This window comes from Martes martes, assembly GCF_963455335.1.
Source record: "Martes martes genome assembly, chromosome: 13".
Lineage (NCBI taxonomy): Eukaryota > Metazoa > Chordata > Mammalia > Carnivora > Mustelidae > Martes > Martes martes.
Genome location: NC_137901.1, coordinates 8,286,767 through 8,310,316, shown reverse-complemented (window position 1 = coordinate 8,310,316; position 23,550 = coordinate 8,286,767). Strand labels below are relative to the sequence as shown.

The 23,550-nt window shown below is 40.9% G+C and overlaps 1 protein-coding gene across 1 annotated transcript in view; it reads left to right on the top strand.

Annotated features, from left to right (window-relative positions):
• Positions 1-7,627: 7,627 nt before the first annotated feature.
• The window catches only part of DOK6 (docking protein 6), a 374,630-nt gene continuing 358,707 nt past the window's right edge, over positions 7,628-23,550 (top strand). The window contains exon 1 of the mRNA XM_080822172.1: positions 7,628-7,908. Within this exon, the coding sequence (XP_080678298.1) occupies positions 7,843-7,908 (66 nt within the window). The 5' untranslated portion in view covers positions 7,628-7,842. The remainder of the gene's footprint in view (positions 7,909-23,550) is intronic.

Genomic DNA, 23,550 nt, shown 5'->3' with positions numbered 1-23,550 from the left:
ACATCATATGTAAGAGTTAGCATCAGAGATTTTTAAAAGAAGCTACTAGAGACAGAATAAGAGTGCTAAAATGTTTACAGTGGACAAGACAGATCTGTAAATACAGTGTCTACCCAGTCCTAATGGGAAGTCAGCTCTCAGGGGTTGTGGGACTCCAACAAAGAGCTTCTCATCTATCCATCCTGTTCTAGCCTACTTTCTGAGAAATAGTTTTCCCTGATTTAGGTTCCCTTATATCTGCTACACTTGAAAATATAATTGTAGGGGCACCTGGGTGGTTCAGTTGGTTAAGCGTCTGCCTTCAGCTCAGGTCATGATCCCAGGGTCCAGGAATCAATCCCTGCATCCCGTTCCCTGCTCAGCAGAGAATCTGCCTCTCCCTCTGCCCCTCCCCCTGCTCATGGTTTTTTTTTTTTTTTTTTCCTTTTCTCTCTCTCTCTCTCAAATAAATAAATAAAATCTTAAAAAAAGATGACGAAGAAGAAACTATCATTCCATTATAGAAAAATCTCTGGATTAAAATAAAAGTTCCTGGAGAGTTAAAAATAAATGACCAGTTTTATGAAATTGAATAGGTCTCACTAAAATCTAAGGAGCAGTTTCTGTAATTCAAAATGACTGAATAGTTTTATCTTTTGAATTATGTGTCTTGTAAGTATGCCACTCAGTATTGCATATTAATGAGTATGCCAACTAATTGAGATTTTAAACTTCCAAATTACTTAAATTATAATATATGATAAATATAGTTATTAAATTATAATAAATATAATAAATTAATTACTCAATAACTAAATATCACCATTTAATTCCTTGAACCTACTTACTTCCTTTAATAGGAACTAGAAATGAGATTTCCAAATGTTTCATTCTATCATATAAGAAAAATGAATTATTTTATTTATGATTAAAGATATCAGATAATAAATTTGAATAAAATGTTAACTATATATTTGAAATAGAAAAAAATATGTTAGAAATAACCAGTTCATCCCAATGGATATTTAAAGCCCTACTTAGGAGAGGGCAGAAATTAGTAAAAAATTACTCAAACTTTATGTTAAGTAGGAGAAAATCATAAGGTAGTATTATCGTTCATCTCCTTTGTTATTAAAATACACACCAAAATGCTTTTAAAGTAGTTTTTTAAATTAAATTATTCATTTGACAGAGACACAGGGAGAGAGGAAACACAAGCAGGGGGAGTGGGCGAGGGAGAAGGGGCTCGATCCCAGCACCCTGGGATCATAATCTGAGCTGAAGGCAGATGCTTAACAACTGAGCCACCCAGGCGCCCCACTTTTGAAGTATTTGAAATAATAAACTGCTTCTGCATATCTAGCCTACAGGGGAGAGGATACTCCGCTTTCTGTTAGAACAAGAGTCTTACAATTTATCAATCTCCAACATCTAGAGAGTAGTCATTTAAAAAACATGGAAGTGTCCAAAAGTCAATGAGATCAGGGGAAGCAATGAAAACAGAAAAATGAAGCACAACTATTAGAGAGGATACTCATGGATATGAATAAAATAGCACAAAGAACGCTTGAGAATATCCAAATGACAACCTTCTGAACTAGACAAAAGACTTTCAAGAGATATAAACTTGATATCCCAATTTAATATTTAGAAGATGACTTAAAAAGTGCAAAATACTGATTATATATGAATTTATAGTCTGAAAGATCAAGTTCAAGGAATGTCACAGAGAAGAGAGCCAAAAACTGAAGAAATGGTAAAAAATAAGGGAAAAAAAAAAAGAAAAAAAAACAGAGCCTAGCTCCAGGATATAACAGAAATTCCAGAAGGAGAAGTAATATAATATATAAACAGGAAAGTTAAACAAATAATGGATATATTAACAGAAAATATTTCTGTTATATTAATAATAAAATAACAGTATGGACAAATTCCAGGTCATCTTAATGAGAAAGTACATAAGGCATGATCCTTGTATATTCCTAAAATTTAAGGATGAAGGGAAAGTTCTATAAGCTTCAGGTAGAAAGAAAAAGTTACTCACTAAGAGAAAGTTAGATTGGCCTTAAATATCTTAACTGCAGAAAGTAAACTGAGGACTATGGAATGACGTATACAGACCACAGAGATACAAGGCTGAGACCCAAGAATCCGTACTATCATCAGTGCAGAATATATCACCCACATACCTACTTCAGGAAAATAAGAAGAGCTTCTATCCAAAAGCAAGAACAGGAGACCAGGAGCAGGAAGTTATCGAAATACTAGGGCAATTGGTGTCATTGACCACTCTCCAGTGTCCAGTTTTAGGTAGTTTTCAACTGTGAGTCTTGTTCTCAAACTGTACACCATTGAATCTAAAGAGACCATCTGACCACCACAATTCCAACACGCAATCCTGACACAAGCACAGTATAAGTAATATACACATTCTGGCTAAAAAATGGACTCAAAAAGACACACAATATCAGGAGTCCTCAACAATTCTGAAACCCAAATGGGCTATTTGGGGCATTCCTGGATTAGTTCTCAAGGTCAAGGAATGCTTCTATATGACTCTTGGTTCTTCTCTCTAGACTTTTGGTCCCTCCCTGAGGAACAAAAAAATCATCTTTACTTTTAAAGGTAGCACGTTTTCTTGCAGCTGGACTGTTCTCTCAGCCTGCTTCCTGCTGGTAGAAGGCTGGGAGTCCAAAGGCATCTCCTCCTTCTCAGTCTTTGCCTGATAAGGCTTCTCACCTACGCATCTTTTGAAAACCTTTTGGGTTTCCTATGAATCTTTTTATTAGATCAAATCCAGAGCACTGTCATGAAAATTTGGTCTAAGGATACAGACAAAGACATGACCATAAAATAATTGATTTCCTGAAATCTTAAAAAAAAAAATACATGTCTTAGAGTCACACCTTTGGCTTTTATCATTAGACCAAATGTTCATAGCAGTGCCCAGGATTTATCTTTGTTCAGAAGTCATTTCTTCATTCTGACATTGTTATAGTTTGGAGAAGCTGGGGATGTTTAAAACCATCAATTCTTGGGTCCCCTGGTGGCTCTGTAGTTTAAGCATCTGACTCTTCATTTCGGCTCAGGTCATGATCTCAGGGTTGGGAGACTGAACCCTGTGGTGGGTTCCTAGCTCAGCGTGGAGACTGCTTGAGATTCTCTCCCTCCCTTTGCCCCTCCCCCTGTGCATGTACCCCTCCACACAACCCCTGAAATAAATAAATAAATGAAATCTTTAAAAAATATATCAGTTCTTGGCTCCTTTTTGTTTAATGATCCTCCCCTCAGTTTATCCCTCTCTGCTCTCATTTTACTAAGTAACAAGAGGAAGACTGCAACACCAACACTTTGTTTGGAAATCTTATCTAGATGACACAGTTTAGTGGGTAAATATTTTAATTTCCACAGAGCAACAGGAACACTTCAGCTGTTTCCTGCTTCCACATATAATAGGGCTCCTTCCTCCAATTTCCAGTAATATCTTCCTCACTTTATTGTAAGATCTCACTCCCAGTGTCCTCAACGTCCAACGTTTTGCAATTTCTCTTCAAGGTTGTAAGCCCTGAAACCCTCACTAACACCTTTCTCATGGCCACTGGTGGATGCAAAGCCATGCACCTTATTTCCACATACCAAAATAGATTTCAGTTACCTATTTATACATTTTAAAAGTGCTCCAAAAGTCAGCATATGGAAAGATGAAAACAAACTTCCGGTGTCTTACAGTATTCATTATTTAGGAACAACCAGTAAAAGCTTAGATGGCTGGTTCTGTCTCAGGGTCTCTCGGCATTGGGTAAGGTGTGGTCACCTAAAGGCTTCCCTGGGGGAGGATCCCTCACAGGGCTGTTGGAAAGCCTTGGATGATCTGTCCCTAGGCTCACTCACAAAGGTCTCTGCACAGGATTGCTTCATATTGTGGCAGCTAGCTTCCTCCAGGGCCAGCAATCCAATAAAGATCACCCGAATTGAAGTTACAGTCTTTTTATAACCTAATTTAGAAAAGGCACTCCATCACTTCTGCCATTCGAGTCACTAGAAGTTAGTCAAAAAGTTCAGCCCACACTCAGAAGGAGAAATTCTATGGGGCATTATATTAAAACCTGGGGATCTTTGGGGGCCTAGTTTAGAGGCTATCTACTATAATGATAAGATTATGAGTAGTATACTATTTTTTGTGTGTGTAAGAAAAGCAGAAATAGAAACACATATATCTTTTCTTATATCATCAAAATGAGATGATATAAGGATAAAACAAAAACTAAAAAATGGTTTCCTAAAAAGAGAGGTAGAAAAGAGGAAGGGACAAAAATCAGAACTATATCTCTCTACGTGCCTTGTTTGGTACGTTTGATTGTTGGAAATATGTTAACTATTTCACATAATGAAAAATCTCAAAAGAAAAGAAGCAATCCTTAAATATGAGATCTTTGCTTACATACTTCAACAGTAGTATCAACAACAATTGAATTGGAGCCATCCATAAAACTGAGAATTTTTCTCTTTTGAAATATATTTCTAAAATAAAAGTATTTCATGTTCCTGTAGCTGAAAAGCTTAGAATCAGTAGCAAAAATAACACCCTAGTAACCAGATTACGGGAACTGAATTTCATTTCCCATTAAGACAAACAAACGTTCCTAGGGAAAAGAATGGATTCCAGATCTAGAGCTGGAAATGTACAAGATGAATGGGGATATCTTGTGATTGATCACAGCAAAGCTATTAAGGTCCATGGGTACCTGATAAGAACACAAAAATGTCAAGTGAAGCAGCTCCTTCTGGTTAAAGACCAGGCAATTAAAATCCCCAAAAGAATAATGACTCTGATGGGTTGAAATGTATTACATATACAAAACTCCATTTTTAAAGATATTTCTAAGGGAGGAGGGTATTCTTTTGTGTTTGCTAGAGCATATTCAATATTTCTGAAAAATGGTTGATAAGGGTTAAGAATCAAGCATATTCTCTATAAGGAATTGATTTCAAGACAATCTTATAGTTTTAAAAGATAATAGTTTATAAATTCAGGAATAAAATTAAATCAGAAAATGACAATTTTACAAACCCTAACGAAATAATGTATCAATGCAATGATCACCCCAGGCTGAAAAGCTATTTGGTAGACATTTGGTGGAGAATTTTCTAATGGATGTATTGGGCTGACAACTCTTGAGCCCCGCTAATCAATGGAGCAGTCAAACTTTTGGGTTTTTTTTTTTTCTTTTGATGTGATTTAGTTGAATACATATAGCCCTTCTTATGACTTACTCTGGAAAAAAAAAAAACAATGTCCTCACATTTCTAAGTCACATTACTACATAACAGAAGTTTTGAGACTTAGATGACTACAGTAAATGAGGCCATGAGGATACAATCAATTGTATATACACACACAACACACACACACACACACACACACACACAGCTCCATCAGAAATTTAAGAACCTAACGTAACTGTAGGGGAATATTTAAATCATCTTAGGGTGTTATAAAGACCTATATAGGTATGTGAGCAAAAGTATAATCATTATATAATTATTAAAAGCAGGTTTATAAAACGTACCTCACCTTTAAGTACACACTGCAATTATTATTGAGAAAATTAATCTTTGACTTCAAAGACCTCACAACTGATTTGTAGAAACAGATTATTCTATAAATGATGGGGAAAGTTAGGGGTCATAGAAATTTTTATAGATCCCAAACCAGTCTAGAATGGGTGTCTCTACAATTGAATGTCTGTCTCAGAGCCTCTGTTTCCTAATCTATTAAATGGCAAGTTTTCGTTGTTTTGTTTTTTGCTTAACACGTGGCATTGCAACAGGACTGAATGAAATAATGTATTTAAAGCACCTGCAAATCTAAATCAGTCTTCACATAAAGAAATTATAACCAGGTAGTATACATAATAGCAACAAGTGGTTGAAACAGACAACACAGCCCCAGGTATTTCAGGGCGGGAATCACACCAAACCAAGAGGGAGTTTATGTAAATTTTCTGGGAAGGTCAGAGCTTGAGTTTCTTCCAGAGTGACAGCCTAAGAGATCTTGCCTTTGATTCTAAATACCTGCCTCAGCATCTGGTACTGTTCGTGGTGGACAGTCCAACTGTTCGTGGTGGACAGTCCAAACCAACGTTTGTTGCATAAATGAAGGCGGCGGAATAATATGCTGTTAAGGCAAGTTAGAGTGTCCGCTGAGTGGGATGGGGTCTAGATGAAGGCTCTTGCTAACGATGGTGCAGAAATCAACTTTTTTTTAGGGGCGCCTATTTGGTTGGGGCAAGGGGCATGCTATGTTGTCCCTTAAGCTTTCATATTTTTCCTCCCTTCAATCAAGTAGTTCTCTTTCTCTCTTAAAATGATTATGTTCTCAATAGGGCAGAAAGAAGTTTTAACTGAAAACCTGGGAAGATACTGCTAGCTATGGTAAGCGAGAAAAGAAACATAATCTTCTGAACTTTTATCAATTATTGCTCTTTATAAATGAACGAGTCATTTATAAAATTTTCAATCTTTACACAGTTTATATATATATTTTTTAAAGAATACCATTCTGAGCTTCTAGGTACTAAATAGTCTTGCCTATAGCAAAAACCCATACATTGCCTCCAGTTAGAATTCAATACTCCCAATTTTTCCTTGCATCTTATAAAAATGATATAATTTTTGAATTAAAATTTCTTTACACTAGGGAATAGCCTACTTTTGAATGTTAAGAGTTCGTACGTAAAGGGGGGTTTGTTCTCCATTGTTTTCATTTAACAAGTTGACATTTCCATAAATCATTTGCATCCACCAGTAATAGTAATGGTCTCCATTTCCTCTAGAAGATGAAAAGCCACGAGGCGCTTTGAGTCATAGTTAACTAAAACGCGTGCATAAATCAGCCCACTCCGGTGCTCCTCGCCGCTGCTCGGCGAGAGGACGGCGGCGAAGGGGGGCCTCGCCTGACCGCTCCGGTCTCCTGAGCAGCAGAGGGATTAGACACATGCGCACGGTTGGTCTCTTTGTGTGCACCAGGAAGGGCTCGGCGTCGGTTTGCACTTCCTAATGGGGCAAAGACCGGGCAGGCGAGCGTGTGCTTAGGAACAAAAATGCACGTACACAAGGCCACCGAGATAAACAATCGTCTGGCTCCCGTTTGCCGTCTCCTCTTTGCGAGCATCCCCGCCGCCCTTTCCCCGGTGTCCAGCTGGGGAGTGGACACTGAGAGCCCCGGAATGAGGAGCCGTGTCCTCAGGAATCCCGCACCCGGGAGAGCAATGCGGGCCGAGGGAGCCGGGGGGGGGGGCGGGGTGCGACCCTGGGGCGCGGGGAGCGGGAGGAGCTCCCCGCCCGAGTTGCGAGGGATGAAGCGAGTCTTGCGAGCATCTCCGCGCGCAGCCACCCCGCGGGCCAGGGGGAGGGAGCCGGGCGGGCGACTCGGCCCGCCTCTCCCCACCCCCTCGCCGCGCGCCCCTCCCCCCGCGCCGGGGAGCCGCGCGGGTGCGCTCCGGCCAGCTGTGCGCCGCCGAGTGAGGCGCCAGCCCGTGGGTGCTGCCGGGGGCGGCGGCGCGGTGGGGGCGCCCGCAGCTGGCGGCGGCGCGGGCCCGGCGCTCGGCTCGCGGCGGGGGGCGGAGGTGAGGACCGGAACGAGGAGGGCGGGCGCTGCGAGCGGCGCCGGGCCGCGTTCCCCGTCCGCGGCCGCCCTGCCACCAGCCCGCGTCCCCGCCGGCGGGAGCTCGGGGAACCGGGCGGCGGCGCGGCTGTGGCGGCGGCTGGCTGGATGCGAGACCTGCGCGGACCCGGCGGCGGACGGCGGCTCTCGACTCCGGGAAGCCGATCGCGGAGGGGACGAGCCCGAACGCGCTGGCCATGGCCTCCAACTTTAACGACATAGTCAAGCAGGGATACGTGAAAATCCGCAGCAGGAAGCTGGGGGTGAGTTGCTCCCGTTTGGCGCGGCCGGCTGTGGTGGGGGGCGGGGGCGGCGGGGAGAGGTGACCCGCGCGGGGACGGGGGCATGGAGGGACCCGGCCCGAAGAGCAGACAGCCCGCTTGTTGCTCGGCCGGTGTGGGGGCCCGCACCTGCCTCGGGGGGCTCTGCACACCGGGTGGAGGGTTCCGGGAGCGCCCGGGTCCCCGTCCTCATGTGCACGGCGCTGGTGTGGACCAGACCGGGAAGTCGTGTAGACGAAAGGGATTGTCAGTTTTAAGATGAATCTGCCTCGGCGGGGCCTGATGTATATAGTGCAGCCCACAGCGCTCTGTTCTCAAAGTGTGCGCCTTCCCGGAGGCTTGCGCGGTGTGCAGGAGCTGCACGGACGCTCCTGTGTGTGTATCTAGAATCACCATTTTCTAGTCCCCGCTGCCCGAGCCCATTTCGAAATTCCTTCGATGCCCTACCCGCGCCGCGCGTCCCCGCCGGCGACTGCCAGCGACTTTACTGCGCCCTGAGCGGTGGCCCAGGGGCAGCCTCCTCGGCCGTTTGTGCGCCCGGACAGGGGTACCTGCGCCCGTGTGCAGGCAGGTGTGTGCTCACGGCCGCTGACACGGCAGCCTTCGCGACAGCAAAGTTTATGGAGACCTTGTCGTAGTTTTTTCGTGAAAAGTGTTCTGCCTGACTTGGGAGAGAAACAGTGGAGACCCCCCGGGGGTTCAGAAGTTCTCTAGTGTCCAGACGGGGAGGCAAGAGGGACGCGCCGTCGGTCTCAGAGGACCCGGCGTGGGGCCGAGAGGCGGGCGGGGCGGGGCGGGGCGGGGCGGGCGCGGAGCTGCCCGGGCTTGGCGGAGCCCAGGGAGCGGGCGCGCGACGCTCGGGGGGTCGCGGTGGAGGCCGTGGGGCCCGCGCGCGCCACGGGAGGTGGCCGACCGGGAACGACCTTGGCGGGCCGGACCAGAGCAGGAAGGGAAGCTCGGTGTCGGGGGGCGAAAGGGCCCCTTACCCGGATTCCCTGGCTGTTTCTGTACCTCCCTGTTCTCAAAGTTCCAGTTCTGCGAAGCTCCGGAATCCTGGGGCAGAGCGGCCTTGAGCGAGAACATTCCCCGCGTTCTCTGCTGACTGGATGAATCCTCCAACTTGGAAAGAAAAGGAGCGAGAAGTTCGTTTATTTCCTCACTCAGAAAGGAAGAAAGCAAAATAAGGCTAAATATATCTCTGGAGAATTGAACTAACGTAGGGCAGAACCCCAAACCAGGACGGATCGCTGCGCACCCAGAAGTCGCCTTGTCAGGAGTTGGTGGACGCAGGTGTGGGGGAGCGGGCAGGGGGAGGAGGGGGGAAAGGCAGGCTTGTCTTTTGGGGCTGCGCCTTCCGGGGTTCACTCTGAAGATGCAGACTGTACCCCGAGGAGACGAGAGACCCGCTCTCGAAGTTGGGCAGCTCTGTGGGAGCGGGGAGTGCCCAACGCGGGGACCGCGCAGCCGCCCACCTCGCCGCCTGGCGCCTCCGTGCGCAGCTGCGCGCCCCAGCGGGGCCCGGGAGCGGCGCGCGCTGCAGCCCCTCGCGGGGTGGCCGGGGCTGCCCCTGCGCAGGCGGTGGCGCCTCGCTCTTCTCCGGCGAGATAAGGACGAGCCCACGTGTGAAACTGCGGGTGTCCCGGAGGCTGACGGCTTCTCTCGGCCGGGACGCAGTGCTCAAATCTGTCACCCGCACCGGCCGAGCAAGAAAGAGCTGGCGGGGAGAAGCGTTTCAGGAACTTGACCTTTGAAGCCCTTTGCTCTCCCGCAGGGTGCTTGCTCGTCGTTCTCGCTCCTTCCGTCTTCTTGGAATCTCAATTGTGTCTGACACCTCAAACGTTATAAGCTGATGGATGATTCGGGCCCCCCGGGGAGAAGTGTATCTGCTTCCACAGAGTCACTAAGTACGTGAGAATGAGTAAGGAGCGGAACCCTGAGAACCCCGCCCCTGGCCCCGGGGTCTGTAGGATTCCTCTCCCATTCCCAGCTTTCCAGGATTTCCTACAACAAAAACTGAATCTGCCGCCTAATTAAAATATAGGATCCAAGGAAAGAGCTTTGACTGCTTCTTGGGTAACCATGGTGTTAACAGCCTTTGAAATGTCCTCTTAAAATACCATTCCTCCTAAAGCTGTGTGCAAATACATTTGCAATCCCAAGCCCTCTCTTTCCATACTCACTGTTTAGAGATAGGCCTTTGTAAAGGACACCCTTCAGAGAAAACAATAAAAATACATTTATATATAAATTAATTTTGTCTTCCATTTCTACTCGAGAAATGTGAACTTCAGAGTTTGGTATTGAAATAGTTTTGTTTTAATATTAAATTGAAATATTAAGCTAAATTAACCTTGATTATTTTGAAGAATATTATGTATTTAAAAAAACTTTATAGAGACTCTCTATTCAGAATATTCTAGTATTCAGAAGGGTGACTTCACATGACACAACTTCATCTACATGTTTCTGTGATCCTTAGTAAGTTAAGTGGGTCTCATAAGATAGTGAAACTCTAAGCAGATAATGGGTGCCTTACACATGAAAATTCCTATCCCAAATCATAGAAACAGGATTTTTCTAAATATTAAAATTTCATTTTCATAGTTAATAGTACATATTACTTCTTTTATGGACTCAGAACTATAGATTTTTCCAAATAAAATAATTTAAACTCAGAAGTTACATAATGATTCTCTTATGATATGTAAATATCAAAATAAAAATTCCAGTGAAATATGCACAGATATTTGATTTATGTTGTACAGAACTTATGCTTTCAAAAATCAAATTTTATAATATTCTAAGGGGGAAAAAAAAACCCTTGGCATGAAGGCAGTGGCATCAGAGATTATTATGACATGACAATATATTTTGAGGTGAAATGTTCTACTGTACCCTTTATGCCTCATAAGTTAGTGTTCCCTGTTGTGCAGAAGGAGGGCAGAGAAGTGCTACTTGCCCTCTAGGCTGGGGGACAACCCTGATGCAGGTGCTTCCAGTTTGAAGTGGCTGAAGGAGCCCTTGCCATGTGTCTTCTTAGAGAATCTAGTGCTACCTGTTGAGGCCACTTCCCTGGCCAGTTATTTGGGTGAAGTAGTAAGTGTTAAACAATTTTTTAGAATGTTTGCTTTGAATCTTGTCTTGACTCATTAATCAGAGTATCTTCCATTCAGGAAAATAATTTTGAAAAAAAAATAGTATTATCCTGAATTTTACCCATGTCCTTTAAAAATATGTTTATTCAGCTTTGCGCAGTGGCAGTATCGTAGCCAATGAGGTTTATCCGAGGAGCGATTATTGCTAATTAAAAATATGTTTATTCAATAATTAAATTTTTATTTATTTATTTTTTAAAGATTTTATTTATTAATTTGATAGAGAGAGATCACAAGTAGGCAGAGAAGCAGGCAGAGAGAGAGGAGGAAGGAGGCTCCCTGCTGAGCAGAGAGCCTGATGCAGGGCTCGATCCCAGGACCTTGAGACCGTGACCCGAGCTGAAGGCAGAGGCTTAACCCACTGAGCCACCCAGGCGCCCCTAATCATTAAGTTTTTAAAGGTATTAAGTCATTAAACATATAATGACATGACTCTTATAGTCGTTTGTTCATAGTGTGTGTTGATTTTTCATTATAACATATCACTCTTTCTATGGATATTTTGTTTTCCTTTTCATTATTTAAAAGCCCTTACAATAGTTCAGTTCCTTTTGCTCTCTTAATGTTGCATGGTTAGTATTAAAATTCACAAGGTACCATGCTGGTCAGTATTTTGTGTCTAAGAAAAGGTTACTGAAAACACTAAATAAAAGAAAAAAAAGCAAAAGCATTTTGGTCAAAATTGTTTATTTCTTCGCCTTTATTACCTGTTTCCTTCTGAACACTGATAGGTTAAATTAAGTCAGCAAGGCATATACTATAAAATATCCAACCCATTCTTGGTTTGCAGATAAACGAGGAACTCAGCAACTGAAACCATTAATACAACTTTACACATGGCTTATTGACTCTATAATGTAGCAAAGGTAAATGCAGCATTATGGAGGGAAATCATCATCCCTACCATTAACTTCACTGTACACATTCACGGTACACATAGTTTGACTAATTCTGGACTCAGGCCTCACATCATTGTTTTCAAGGAATTCTGTTCAAATACATCAGTGCGAATAGTCACAGGCATATTGTACACAGACAAATAGCATTTTACAGAAATTGGTTTCTATTTCTTTTTCAAAGTCAGGTGAAGGATTTGTATTGGTTTGTGTGTGTATCAAAGGAATGTCTCAAGATACAGTTGGGCTTTGCATATTCAACAAATGATCAATAATTACGGAGCATCTACTGTTTATCAGCTAGCATGTGTATATGTGTGTGTGTGAGAGAGAGAGAGACTGTGAATGTCCCACTGCGAGTGTCATGTATTATCAGGGTTAGTAACAATAAATACCTCCTACATCACTACTACTCATAGTACATTAGGCCGGTAATAGTCACTTTACCCCAACCTGGCTATAAGGGAAGCAAGGAGATGTAGAGGAACATATTTGGAGTGTGTGATGAGCCCCAATTTTATGAGCTGAACATCTATTCAGGATTTTCTCTTTTGCATAGTCTCCATTTGCTTCAACAACTTACTATGGATTCATCTACATCTTGTCCTCTCTCCCTCCTTTGCTTTTGTTTTTGCTTTTTCTCCCATCCTTGATTAGAACCTTGAGACACTTCCATCCCTGACTTGATGATTATTGATCTTCTTTCTATAAATTCTTTGGATTTTCCTGTCCTTCCACAAAAAGTTTTCTTCTGATGATGGAAGAGGGCAGTTTTTCATGAAACATGTTTATGAAAATTTACCCCTTTACAGAAGTTCATTCATTAATATAAATGGGAATTCTCGTGTGTGCATTTGCATTTTTTTTGTTGGTTAGGCAATTAAAAATTCCTCTGGTTTCCCAAATATCTAGAAAGTATTTTATGAAGAGTAATTCTACCTTGTATGACATACATTACCAATTTTCCAGGAATTAGATGCATTAAATATATTTAAGATAAAATATGTAAATGACTTAATGATTTTGACCATTCAAAAGTTCAAAAGAACTCTCATGATCATTACTTCAGATACGAATTCTCAGTCTATGGATTTAAGACATGGACATTGTATTGGGTATACTTAACCTTTTCTCTTTCTAGAATATTCTGTATCCTGGACATTGCTTTCTAAAAAGGATCATTATAGCCATGGTTATTATTTATCTCTTTCTCATTAAATATAGAATTTAGAATGTATGAAAAGTCTAATATTTTAGCTATTTTTATTTTTGATTTTTATTTATGGTGAGTATAATTATGAGTTTAATACTACATACATTCCACTTAATTTCTTTATCTCTGTCTGTATCTATTATATCTCTACAAGAATTACTGGATCTTAGAATTTTAGAGTTGAAAAAAGTCTTGCATATGTTCTGTAGAATCCCTATGTATTAATTTGTGTGCAGTGGTGTGTGTGTGCACGTGATGTTTCAGGTATTTTCAGAAATTAGTGAGATTTTTTGTCTTTTTAAAAAATCCTTATGCGTGCACATGGGCATGCCTGATGTTCTTTGAACTTTTGAGACTTAGAGCCAAAAACAAGGAAAATAAAAGTAAGCCTAACTGTAAAAATACTTTGCTGGATTTTGATATTAAATGATTATGTCTATGCACTACCTGGGGCAAGCCGTTAAATCAGGAGTGAGATATAAAAGTTCACATCTCAGTTTTTATCTTAATGTATTTACACATGACTGCTGGCAAGGTGAATCTCAAAAGATGGCGTTTCTTCAGATAACAAAGATTATACTCAGTACTCAGGGAAATCTTTTAAATGACCAAAATAAATTGTGAGTAATTTATAAGTGGGTAATCATACAGTGGTCAAATATTTGCAAGATTTACATTGCCAGTTTCCTTAAATGCCTTTCAGAAGTGCTCAGTAATGGTTGATATTTAGGATCAGTCTAAAATAACACACAAAAATAGTTTAATCTGAAGCCCAAGTCTTTGAAATAGGTGTGACCCATTTTTGTTGAAGTATTTTCGTTGTAAAATTTTGTTCCGTTTGGATCATAATAACCCATGTGAATAATATTGACTAGGACTAAATAAGTATTCTTGTCTTTGATCTCTTTCTGTTTACATCCTCTTCATTTTAGAGACTATGCAAAGATAAAAGGCAAGCGATAGAAACAAAATAAAAATTACCTGTTTTCCCGCCATCTAATGATCTTTTCTGGATTTCATAACTTTTGAAGTTTTAGCTTTAAGGAAAAAATAATTTCTATCCAATGGGACAAACTAGTTAAAAGAGAACATACTCTGATTTCTTTACTTCAGTGTTACTGCTTTTGTCTCATGTGACTCATAGTATTTTCTTTTTTTCTTCAAGCTCTGGTAACTTTGACTGAAGAGCTCAAGAATATAGGTAGAGAGCATTTTCACTAACGTTCTGCATAGATCTCCATTAGTTCTATTTTACAACACAGAGCAGGATTATCCTTTGAGTACTTCCTTTTCATATTATAACACTATTCCTCAATGAGACTAGTACACCTGTCAAATTGAATGGAATAAGAAATGATATATCGTTATTAGTGGAGAACAGGAACTCATGTACTAAAGAAATATTCTCATGTTGTTTGAAATAAATGGTGGTTGTAATATTTGGAACATGCACAAGATATTTCTCCTGATATTGTACTAAATTCATTGTAAAAGCTTGGCTAATATTTTGACTTAATAGTAAAATGATTGAGAGGACGAACACTTTGAAGTTTGATTTGAGGCTTCATAATAGTAACATAATCATTTTGCATTTTGCTGTACCGTTTTACGGCTTATAAAGAATTTCCACATATATTAGCTTACATAATTTTCCCAGCATGCTCTTGAAAGTATATTTAATTTTACCTTCATTTAATTTAACCTTTTATACATAAACGCAAATCCAAAGGAAGTAAAGTGAATCCGCCAGAGTTAGAGACAGACTGGGTTTGTCTGTGGATGTGTATACTCAAATCTAGGTATCCTAACTTCAGGTGCAGTGTCATATCTACAATGTAACAGCTTCCACGTTGTAGTACATGTAGACAAGCAGCGATACAGCTATGTGTACTGTTCAAAGTAAATGTGTTTTCTTCAGTTGGTTGCCTGGTGTAAAGCTAATATTATCACTCACTTGACTGGACTCTAAGTTATTTACATTGCAGAGGAAAGTGCTACTGGCAGGTGGGAGGTGGTGGAAATGGCTGAAGGCGATGGAAAGACAGACTTCCATTTGTAAGCTAAGTAAGTTCTGGAGATGCAGTGTCGAGCATGGTGACTGTAGCTGACAATTCAGTATTGTATTTTTTAAAGTTCCTAGGAGAGTAGATCTTAAAAGTTCTCACAAGAAAAAAAGTTGTAACTAGGTGAGGAGATGGATGTGAACTAAACTTACTGTGGTGATCATTTCACAATGTGTACATATATCAAATCATTATGTTGTACGCCGTAAACTTACGCGATGTAAGGTATCAATTACATCTCAATAAAACTGGAAAAAATTGCTATTTAGTGAGAAGATTTATTCCACAGTAAGGAGATACTATGCGGATATTTTTCCAGGCCACTTTGAATGGACATGATTTCATTTTCACTGTACCATCGAAAAACTGGCTAATTCCTGCTTTTGAGTTTAGAGAACTGGCTCCAAAATGCAGCTGATAGTGTCTAGTGTCTATGTAGACTTTACAATGTTTTTAGAAAGATTTAAACCCTTTATTTTAGCATGACCTCTGTTTATGAAAAAGGATCTTTCAAGATAATTACATAAAAGATTATGTTTAAATTAACTTAATGAAAAATGAGGTCATTTAAAAAAGCATAATTTAAAAATATACATTTTTACTGGGATCTGGCAAATCAAAAGATGTTATGTAGTGACATAGTCATGCAGCACATAGTGTGACATTGTTACCCAAATCCGGACACACTGGGCAGAGACCATGACCTCTGCCTAGGAGGCTTGGTTGTTTATTTGCTGTGTTGCTTGCTGCTTTTAAGGGGAAAGAATTGAAACAGATATACTTAAATGATGTTCTCTTTCTTTTTCAGTTCTCTTATTTTAAAAAAAGTCTATATGCCATTTTGTTACTTACGTGTAGATATTTATATAGGATATATTACATGAATAAACATGTACAGTTATTTTTCTTCTCATGATTTTTTCCTTGTAAACATGAAATCAGTGTTCTCTGACCATTCAGTATTCTTTAAAATATGTATGTGTGTCTGTTTATGTGTGTGTGCATACATACACAGATACATGATACACATACATGTGTTATATATTAAATATAAGGGTCTATATTTCCAAATGACATGTAAGTCCTCACACACACACTGAATTATATACAAATATAATAGGAAGGTTAACAGGAGAAGAAAATGTTCATAAAATGTCTTAATGGCATATAAGCTAAGTTTTTATTATATAAATTCTTACGTGGTCACAGTATTCTTAGTTTGGATAAAAATTTGATATTAGCTAAAGTTGAAAGTTAGCATATCTTTCAAAAACTATGTCTTTTAAAGGTTCTCAACCAGTACGAGAAAATTCTATATCTCTGTTTACATAACCCTAGTGAAGTTTCTAACATACTATTCAAGAAGAAGAACAAAAACATACTTACGTATTTGAACTTGCTTTGAAAAGTATGACTTCTCATTTAACTTACTAGGAAGTAGGAGTGTGTCTCCTTGAATGTTTTAAGGACCTGGGGGCTGTGCTGTAGAAAGCACCCATGTCATCATTTTCCTGATGCTTTTATAGACTTCATTACACTTGGGAATCTTTACGTATGAGCTCTGTTAAGTCTTCTAAACAAAGGCACATCTAGTGCCAAACCATGATGTTGAGTTTAACTGGAAGCTACCAAATTATGTATATGTATGAAATGGGTTTTTCTGTACATTTAAAATAGCAGCTATTTAAAACTCTGATGGCTGCTTAACACACGTACTGTTGCTTTCTGATATTTTACATGATTATCTAAATTACTTAGACCTCTTTTTAAAGGAAGTGAGCCTCAGTTATGACCGCATGTTGGAGTTACTGAGAGAGCTTGTGCCTTTCCTCATTGATTTGGTCTGGCTGGGTTGTGAGCATGGATATGCTTTTGAAGTCCCCCCAGGGGTTTTTACTGTGGTGCTGTGGCTGATAATCATTATCATACAGTGAGGATCTGGGGAGAAATAAGGAAAATGTGAGATCTGTTAGAACACTGTAAACTATTAAAAACACCATTATTAGTGCTGAGACTTAGGAATTGGCATTCCCGAAATAGAGAGTTATGCAATAAATCAGTCACACAATGCTAATTACTGACAGTCTGTGAGCCTTTATAATGTGAATACAAAAATGATAAAGCAGAGGTATCTTCAAGGGACAGAAATTCACTTCCGAAACAATGTGGTGGACATAACTCAGAATTTTCTAAAGACTCTGGATCATTCTTCCTGTCAGTCGTCTTGATGCCCAGCGTCCGCGGGATGCCATCCATATGGCTACTCACAAAAGACTTCCTTCTTCTACTTTGTGTATTCTCATCTAAGTGATTACAATACCATGGCTGTTTAAATTGTACTTCACTTAAAACTCAGTAAGTTCTGAATGATGCTGTAATGGTTTCCTTATTGGAGAGTCAATGCTTCAGACTTTATTAAAGGAAAAAAACCTATACCTTGGCGTCCATTTTGTATTCTTCGTAGGTCTGGGTTTATGGCTCTGCAAGGCAGCCCTGGCTGTGTAGCGCTCCTGTTGTCTCCCAGGTTCCTTTCGTTCTTTGTCTCTGAATTGAGGAGACAGAACACGAGTGGACGGGTGTGGAGAGAGAATTGGGACAATATATGGCAAATACCTACTGAGTACACTCAGACAGTGTGTGCCCTGTGGTTTGCAGAGAAAGTAACACCAAGCTGAGAAATCGTGAATAAAGAAGGCTTTGTTGTGAGTTCCGTGCAGAAGAAATAGCATACCTGATTAATAATATGTGTCTAGATGGGTGAGGGGTATTGAGGTAAAGGCCCAGAATAAAGGGTTTACAATGTTCTAAGAACCCAAGAAGTTACTGATGTATTTTAGAAGAAGGGTTAATGTTCATTCTCCACTTTGCAACATCCCTGACTGTAGAATTCATTGTAGTAAAGTAGTATTAGGTGAGCTTCAGCATCCTGGAAAGGCCTGTTTTACTTCTAGAGGCCAGCCGTGATTGAGAATCACTGACATAGAAGGTTGGTTTTCTTTTTTTCCTAGCACTGCAAAGAAGGAAATCTTCCATCATTGTTTGCATTGAGAAGTTAGCTGTCTTGTTGTCACCTTTGGAAAATCATCAGACTTTTCCCCTCTCCCTACATTTAATGCCCTCATTTTCCGGTTTTCAGGAATTTTTCTATGTTATGTGTAAATGTAATTTTAATTCTGTTTATTATTCTTGGGTTTATAGTGCTTCTGGATTTTTTTTTAAAGATTTTATTTATTTATTTGGCAGACAGAGATCACAAGTAGCCAGAGAGGCAGGCAGAGAGAGAGGAGGAAGCAGGCTCCCCGCCGAGCAGACAGCCCAATGGGGGGCTCGATCCCAGCACCCTGGGATCATGACCTGAGCCGAAGGCAGAGGCTTAACCCACAGAGCCACCCAGGTGCCCCTAGTGCTTCTGGATTTTATGGCTTGATATGGTTCTTCAGTTCAGAAAAGTTATTTGCTATTTCCCCTCCTGTCATGTCAGTTCTGTCCGTTCTTTTCTCTCCTTCCTTATTCATATGCTAAATCATTTATACCGTATTTTCTGTACTTCTATGCTTTTTTTTCTTTTTCATTCTTTTGTCACTTGAAGCTTCAGGATATTTTCTTCAGCTGTATCTTCCATTTCACTAATTTCCTACTCAGCTGAGACTAACCTATTAAATTTATTCATTGTATTCTGTTTAAGTTATTTTTTCAGGTCTGCAATTTTCAGTTGATTCTGTTTTTTATACTGTCGTGTAGAAATAAATTCTCAGTTTTGTCTTTGGTAGGCTTCAATACATTCAAGTAGATGATGTTCGTATTTGTGCAGCGTTTCCAATTGTCAACACGCAGGCTTCCCTGAGTTACCTAGTACACCGCTAACAGGAATGGAACATTCTCAGCTGGTTGAATCTTATAGTGATTTCTGTGTAGGGGAACGGAGGCCCTGTGGTCCTCCAGAAATCCACTAAGAGCCAAGAGAGTTGGCTATAGCTCTGCCTTCGTGGTGAGCCGCTCTTCCTGTGGTCATTTTGTCTCTGGATATTTTCAGACAAGTTATCTATCTGTGTAGGAGAACTAGAGTTCTAGTGAAATTGAAAAAAAAAAAAAAGATACTTGAGTGATAGAACTCAACATGGCTGGCGCAGGTAGTGTGTGCGTGTGCGTGTGCGTGTGTGTAAAAACCTGCCTCAGCGTAAAAATGAGGGGGCAGGGAGGCAAGAAGCAGTTAGAAGCCTGCTACAGTGTTTGACTTCATGCACAAGGCCAAATATTTCTGTCCCTTTCAGCAGTAGTTTTTAATACTGGATACATGTTCCAGTCACAGGAGACGGTTTTTGAGGTTTTGTGTGTTTGTGTGTTTGTGTGTTCGTGTGTTTGTTTTTCCAATGACGCGTTCTGCTTCCAGAGTTTCTTCTTGAGTTGCTCTCTGGGCAGCAGAATCGTTTGCTATTTGTGTTTGTTTCATTTGGTATTAATCTACCCAAGCGATTCTACAGTAAATGACATGCTTTTCACCAGAGAGGAATCCAGAACAAGTTGCTTATCCCTATATATTACCACAGAACCTTACTGAACTGGAATAAATCGGCATAGTGTGCCTCCGGAAGTAGCCGAATGAATTGACGACGTGTATTAGATGTTCATCACTTAGTTTTTCAGCCAGCATTTCAGTCTTTTTCCATGTATTTGGAGAGCACCCCGCCAACGTTGGTATTTTGGATGTTGAAGATAAGAAATAGTACCTCACATTATAGAAGATGAAATTCCAAAAATATTCTTTCCTCGTATCCTTTGCTGCTAGGGCATGAGGAATGAGCTAGGTGTGACCAATTACATGACCGGACGTTGAGTTAGTGATAAAAAGGGCAGCCCAGGATGGGGATCTTCACAGGGGACGACAGAGTAATTGTTTCTACTGGATTGATTGATTGATGCAAAAGTATAAGCAATGTAAACTGTTGTACCTACTGTCCAACGCTAATAGCCTCGTCAGGAAACTTAAAGATTTAAGAGATCACTTATGGTTGTTCAGGCTTGAACCTGGTCGTCCAGCCCTCTACTCCTAATTTGAAGTAATGAAACATTCAATATATTTCCTTCTATCTAAATCAGCCAGTGTCAACTTCTATTACAACTGATAGCAACTAATACTTCTGACAGGTAAAATGGCATTATTGGAAGTCACCCAATTAAACTGTAGAATACACTAAAGTAATTGATTTTTAATGTAGTGCATATGAAATGCCTTTCCTTACCAAAGTGTAAACACTAGAATTCATTTTCTTTTGTAGTCACTGCCAGTTTGGACATTTAGCACACCATTCATGAATTACGCTGTTCAGCCATGGAGAAGTGTAGGAGCTTTGACGAGAGCATACATTCAGACCATATTATTAAGAGAATGTTTGTTTTAAAAGAGGGACCCACACAAACATACCCAGTGAATTTTTGACAGAAGTGCAAAAGCAAATCAGTGAAGGAAGGGTACCTCTTCAACAAGTGTTGCTGGAGCAGTTGGACATCCCTGGGCAAAGTCAATGAGCCTCAACATAAACCTTACACCTGGTAACTCAAAATAGTTCCTGAACTTAGGGTAGAAAGTAAAACTATAAACTTTGTGACAAAATGCAAAAGAAGATCTTTGGAAACTGGATCTGGATCAAAGAGTTCTTAGACTTGACATCAAAAGCATACACCGTATAAGGAAACATTGATCAATTAACCTCATCAAAATAGAAAAAAAGTTTGCTCTGTGAAAAAGCCCATGAGGAGGATGAAAAAAAAGTTACCAAAGGCTGGGAGAAAATATTCGCAAACTACGGATCTCTAACAAAGAACTAGCATAGAAACTCTTGAAACTCTATGGTAAAAATTTAAAAACAACAACAATTCAATTAGAAAATGGGCAAAAGGCATGAACTGACACTTCACAAAAGTTGCTGTGCAGATGGCAAATAAGCAGAGGAACAGATGTTCAGCGTTATTAGCCATTGGAGAGATGCAAACTAAAACCACCAGGAGCTATCAATACACACCCACTGGAAAGGCTAAAATAAAAACCAGTGACAACCCCAAATGCTGGCAAGAAGGCGGAGAAACTGGACCCCTGGTACAGCGCTGTGGGAACGAGCGGTGAGGGCTCGGATACTCTGGAAAACAATTTGGCAGTTTCTTAAACCACTGCTCTGCAGCCCGTCCGCTGCAGTCTTGGACATCTGTCCCGGAGACGTGAGAACTTTCTGTTCACGCACAGATATACAGCTCTGGTGGAAACACCCCCAAACTGAAAACAAACCAGACACCCATCACGGGGTGAGAGGCCGAGTAAACAGGAGCGTATGCGGATCCCGGGATACTAAGGGATCAAAAGGACTAAACTATTAACTCGCACAACAGTGAGTCTCCAGATTATGTTGAGTGTGTGAAGAAAAAAAAAAAAAAATTCCCAAAGGTTATAAACATGTGATTTCCTTTGTGTAGTATTTTTGAGATACGAACTTGCGGAAGCGAAGAACAGGTTCGTAGCAGCCGGAGGGTGTGGACAGGGAGGCCCGAGTGGGCTCCTGTGCGGCTGTGCTGACTACAGGGCAGCGAGAGGCTTCCCGGTGGTGCTGGAAACGTCCTGCATCTCGACTGTGTTCCTGTGGAGATCCTGCCTGTAAGATCGGATTAGAGTTTTATCAGATGTTCCCATAGGGGAAGACGGAGTAACGGCTGTGCGGGGTCTCTGCGTGTCACTTCTCATAGCTGCGTGTGGAACTACAGGGATCTCAGAATAAAAAGGTGTAGTAATTGAACAGTGTAAGAGAGGCCTCGAAGTGTAGCCCTGTTTTACAAGCAGGATAAGGACCTTTTGGGTCCCATTATCGTGGGAGTCGTTTAGAAAAATGGCAAGAGCCCCGTCTTTACCATCCCTCAGCCTGGATTCAATGACTGACTCTGCCAGCCAGAGTCGTGTGACCCGTGGGAAACGTCAGATGCCCTTGAGCCTCACTTTGCTTAATTGTCAAATGGGTTGTAAGACCTCATTGTGTTTTGTAACATCACATAGATAATATTTCCCAAGATCTAAAACAGTGCTTGGTTGAGGATGTACAAAACCCTCGAGACAGCTTTTGCACCAACACCACAGACTTCTTGGGACAGCTCCTTGGAAGGGGACACACATCCCTGCGGCTCTTCTGGACTGGGGTCCCCTGAGCAAAGACAGCTTCATGCGAGCAATGCTGCAGTGAACGAGGGAGCACAGGTATCTCTATGAGATTCTGATTTTAATTTAATTTAATTTACTGTAATCTATATCCAGAAAGAAGGATTGCTGGGTCGTACGGTATTTCCATTTTTAATTTCTTGAGGAACCTCCATATTGTTTCCCGTCGTGACTGCATCAACTTGTATTCCAGCCGACGATGCCAAAGGCTTTCTTTTCCCCCACATGTACGCCGGTCCTGGTTATCTTGTCTTTTTGGTAAGAGCCATTTAACAGGTATGAAGTGTGAGGCGGTACCTCATCGTAGTTTTGATTTGCATTTCCGTGATGATTCGAGGACCTTTTTGTGTACCTTTTGCTGTTTGTATGTCTTCTTTGGAAAACTGTTTAAGTTCTCTGCCCATTTTTTTAACTGTGTGGTTAGTTTTTTTGCTATTGAGTTGTATGAATTCTTGATGTATTTTGGATATTAACCCCTTATTAGATGTATGTTTCACAAGTATTCTCTCCAGCTCTACAGGTTGCCTTTTGCTTTTTGTTGGTTTCTTATGCTGTGCAGAAGCTTTAGTTTGACGTCGTCTTCCTCTCTCTTTGAATCGTGAAGAATATCAATGTTGATCATTTTGCAGCTGCAATTTAGTGTTCTCTGGGAAATGAGGTTTATATAAGCTACATTTGCCCACAGGACACCTTAATTACTAGGAGCCAAGTGGCTTGAACACTCCATTGACTCCAGAAACAAAGAGCAATGCAAAACCTTCTCTGCCTTTGATTTTGAGCTCTAAATGGAGCCACCTTGTCCAAATTTTTAAAAAACATCATTACTTAGAAGAAGATAACATTCAGCAATATTTCAGTGAAATTTCATTTTGTGTCTTCTGAAAAGGATCACTTGGCTCCATTCCCATCCAAAAAGTGTCATTAGCTGTTTTGATGCTCAAGGTGATACCAGGGTACAGCTCCTTTGGAAATGGCAACCAAACTGTCCAGAGTGTAAAGTAAATAAAGTTCCAAATGAAGCATCTAAGAAGAAGTTTCAGATGTTATGCTTTTTGCTGATAAGTTAATTTCAATAACTGAATAGAACGTGAATGGAGAGGAG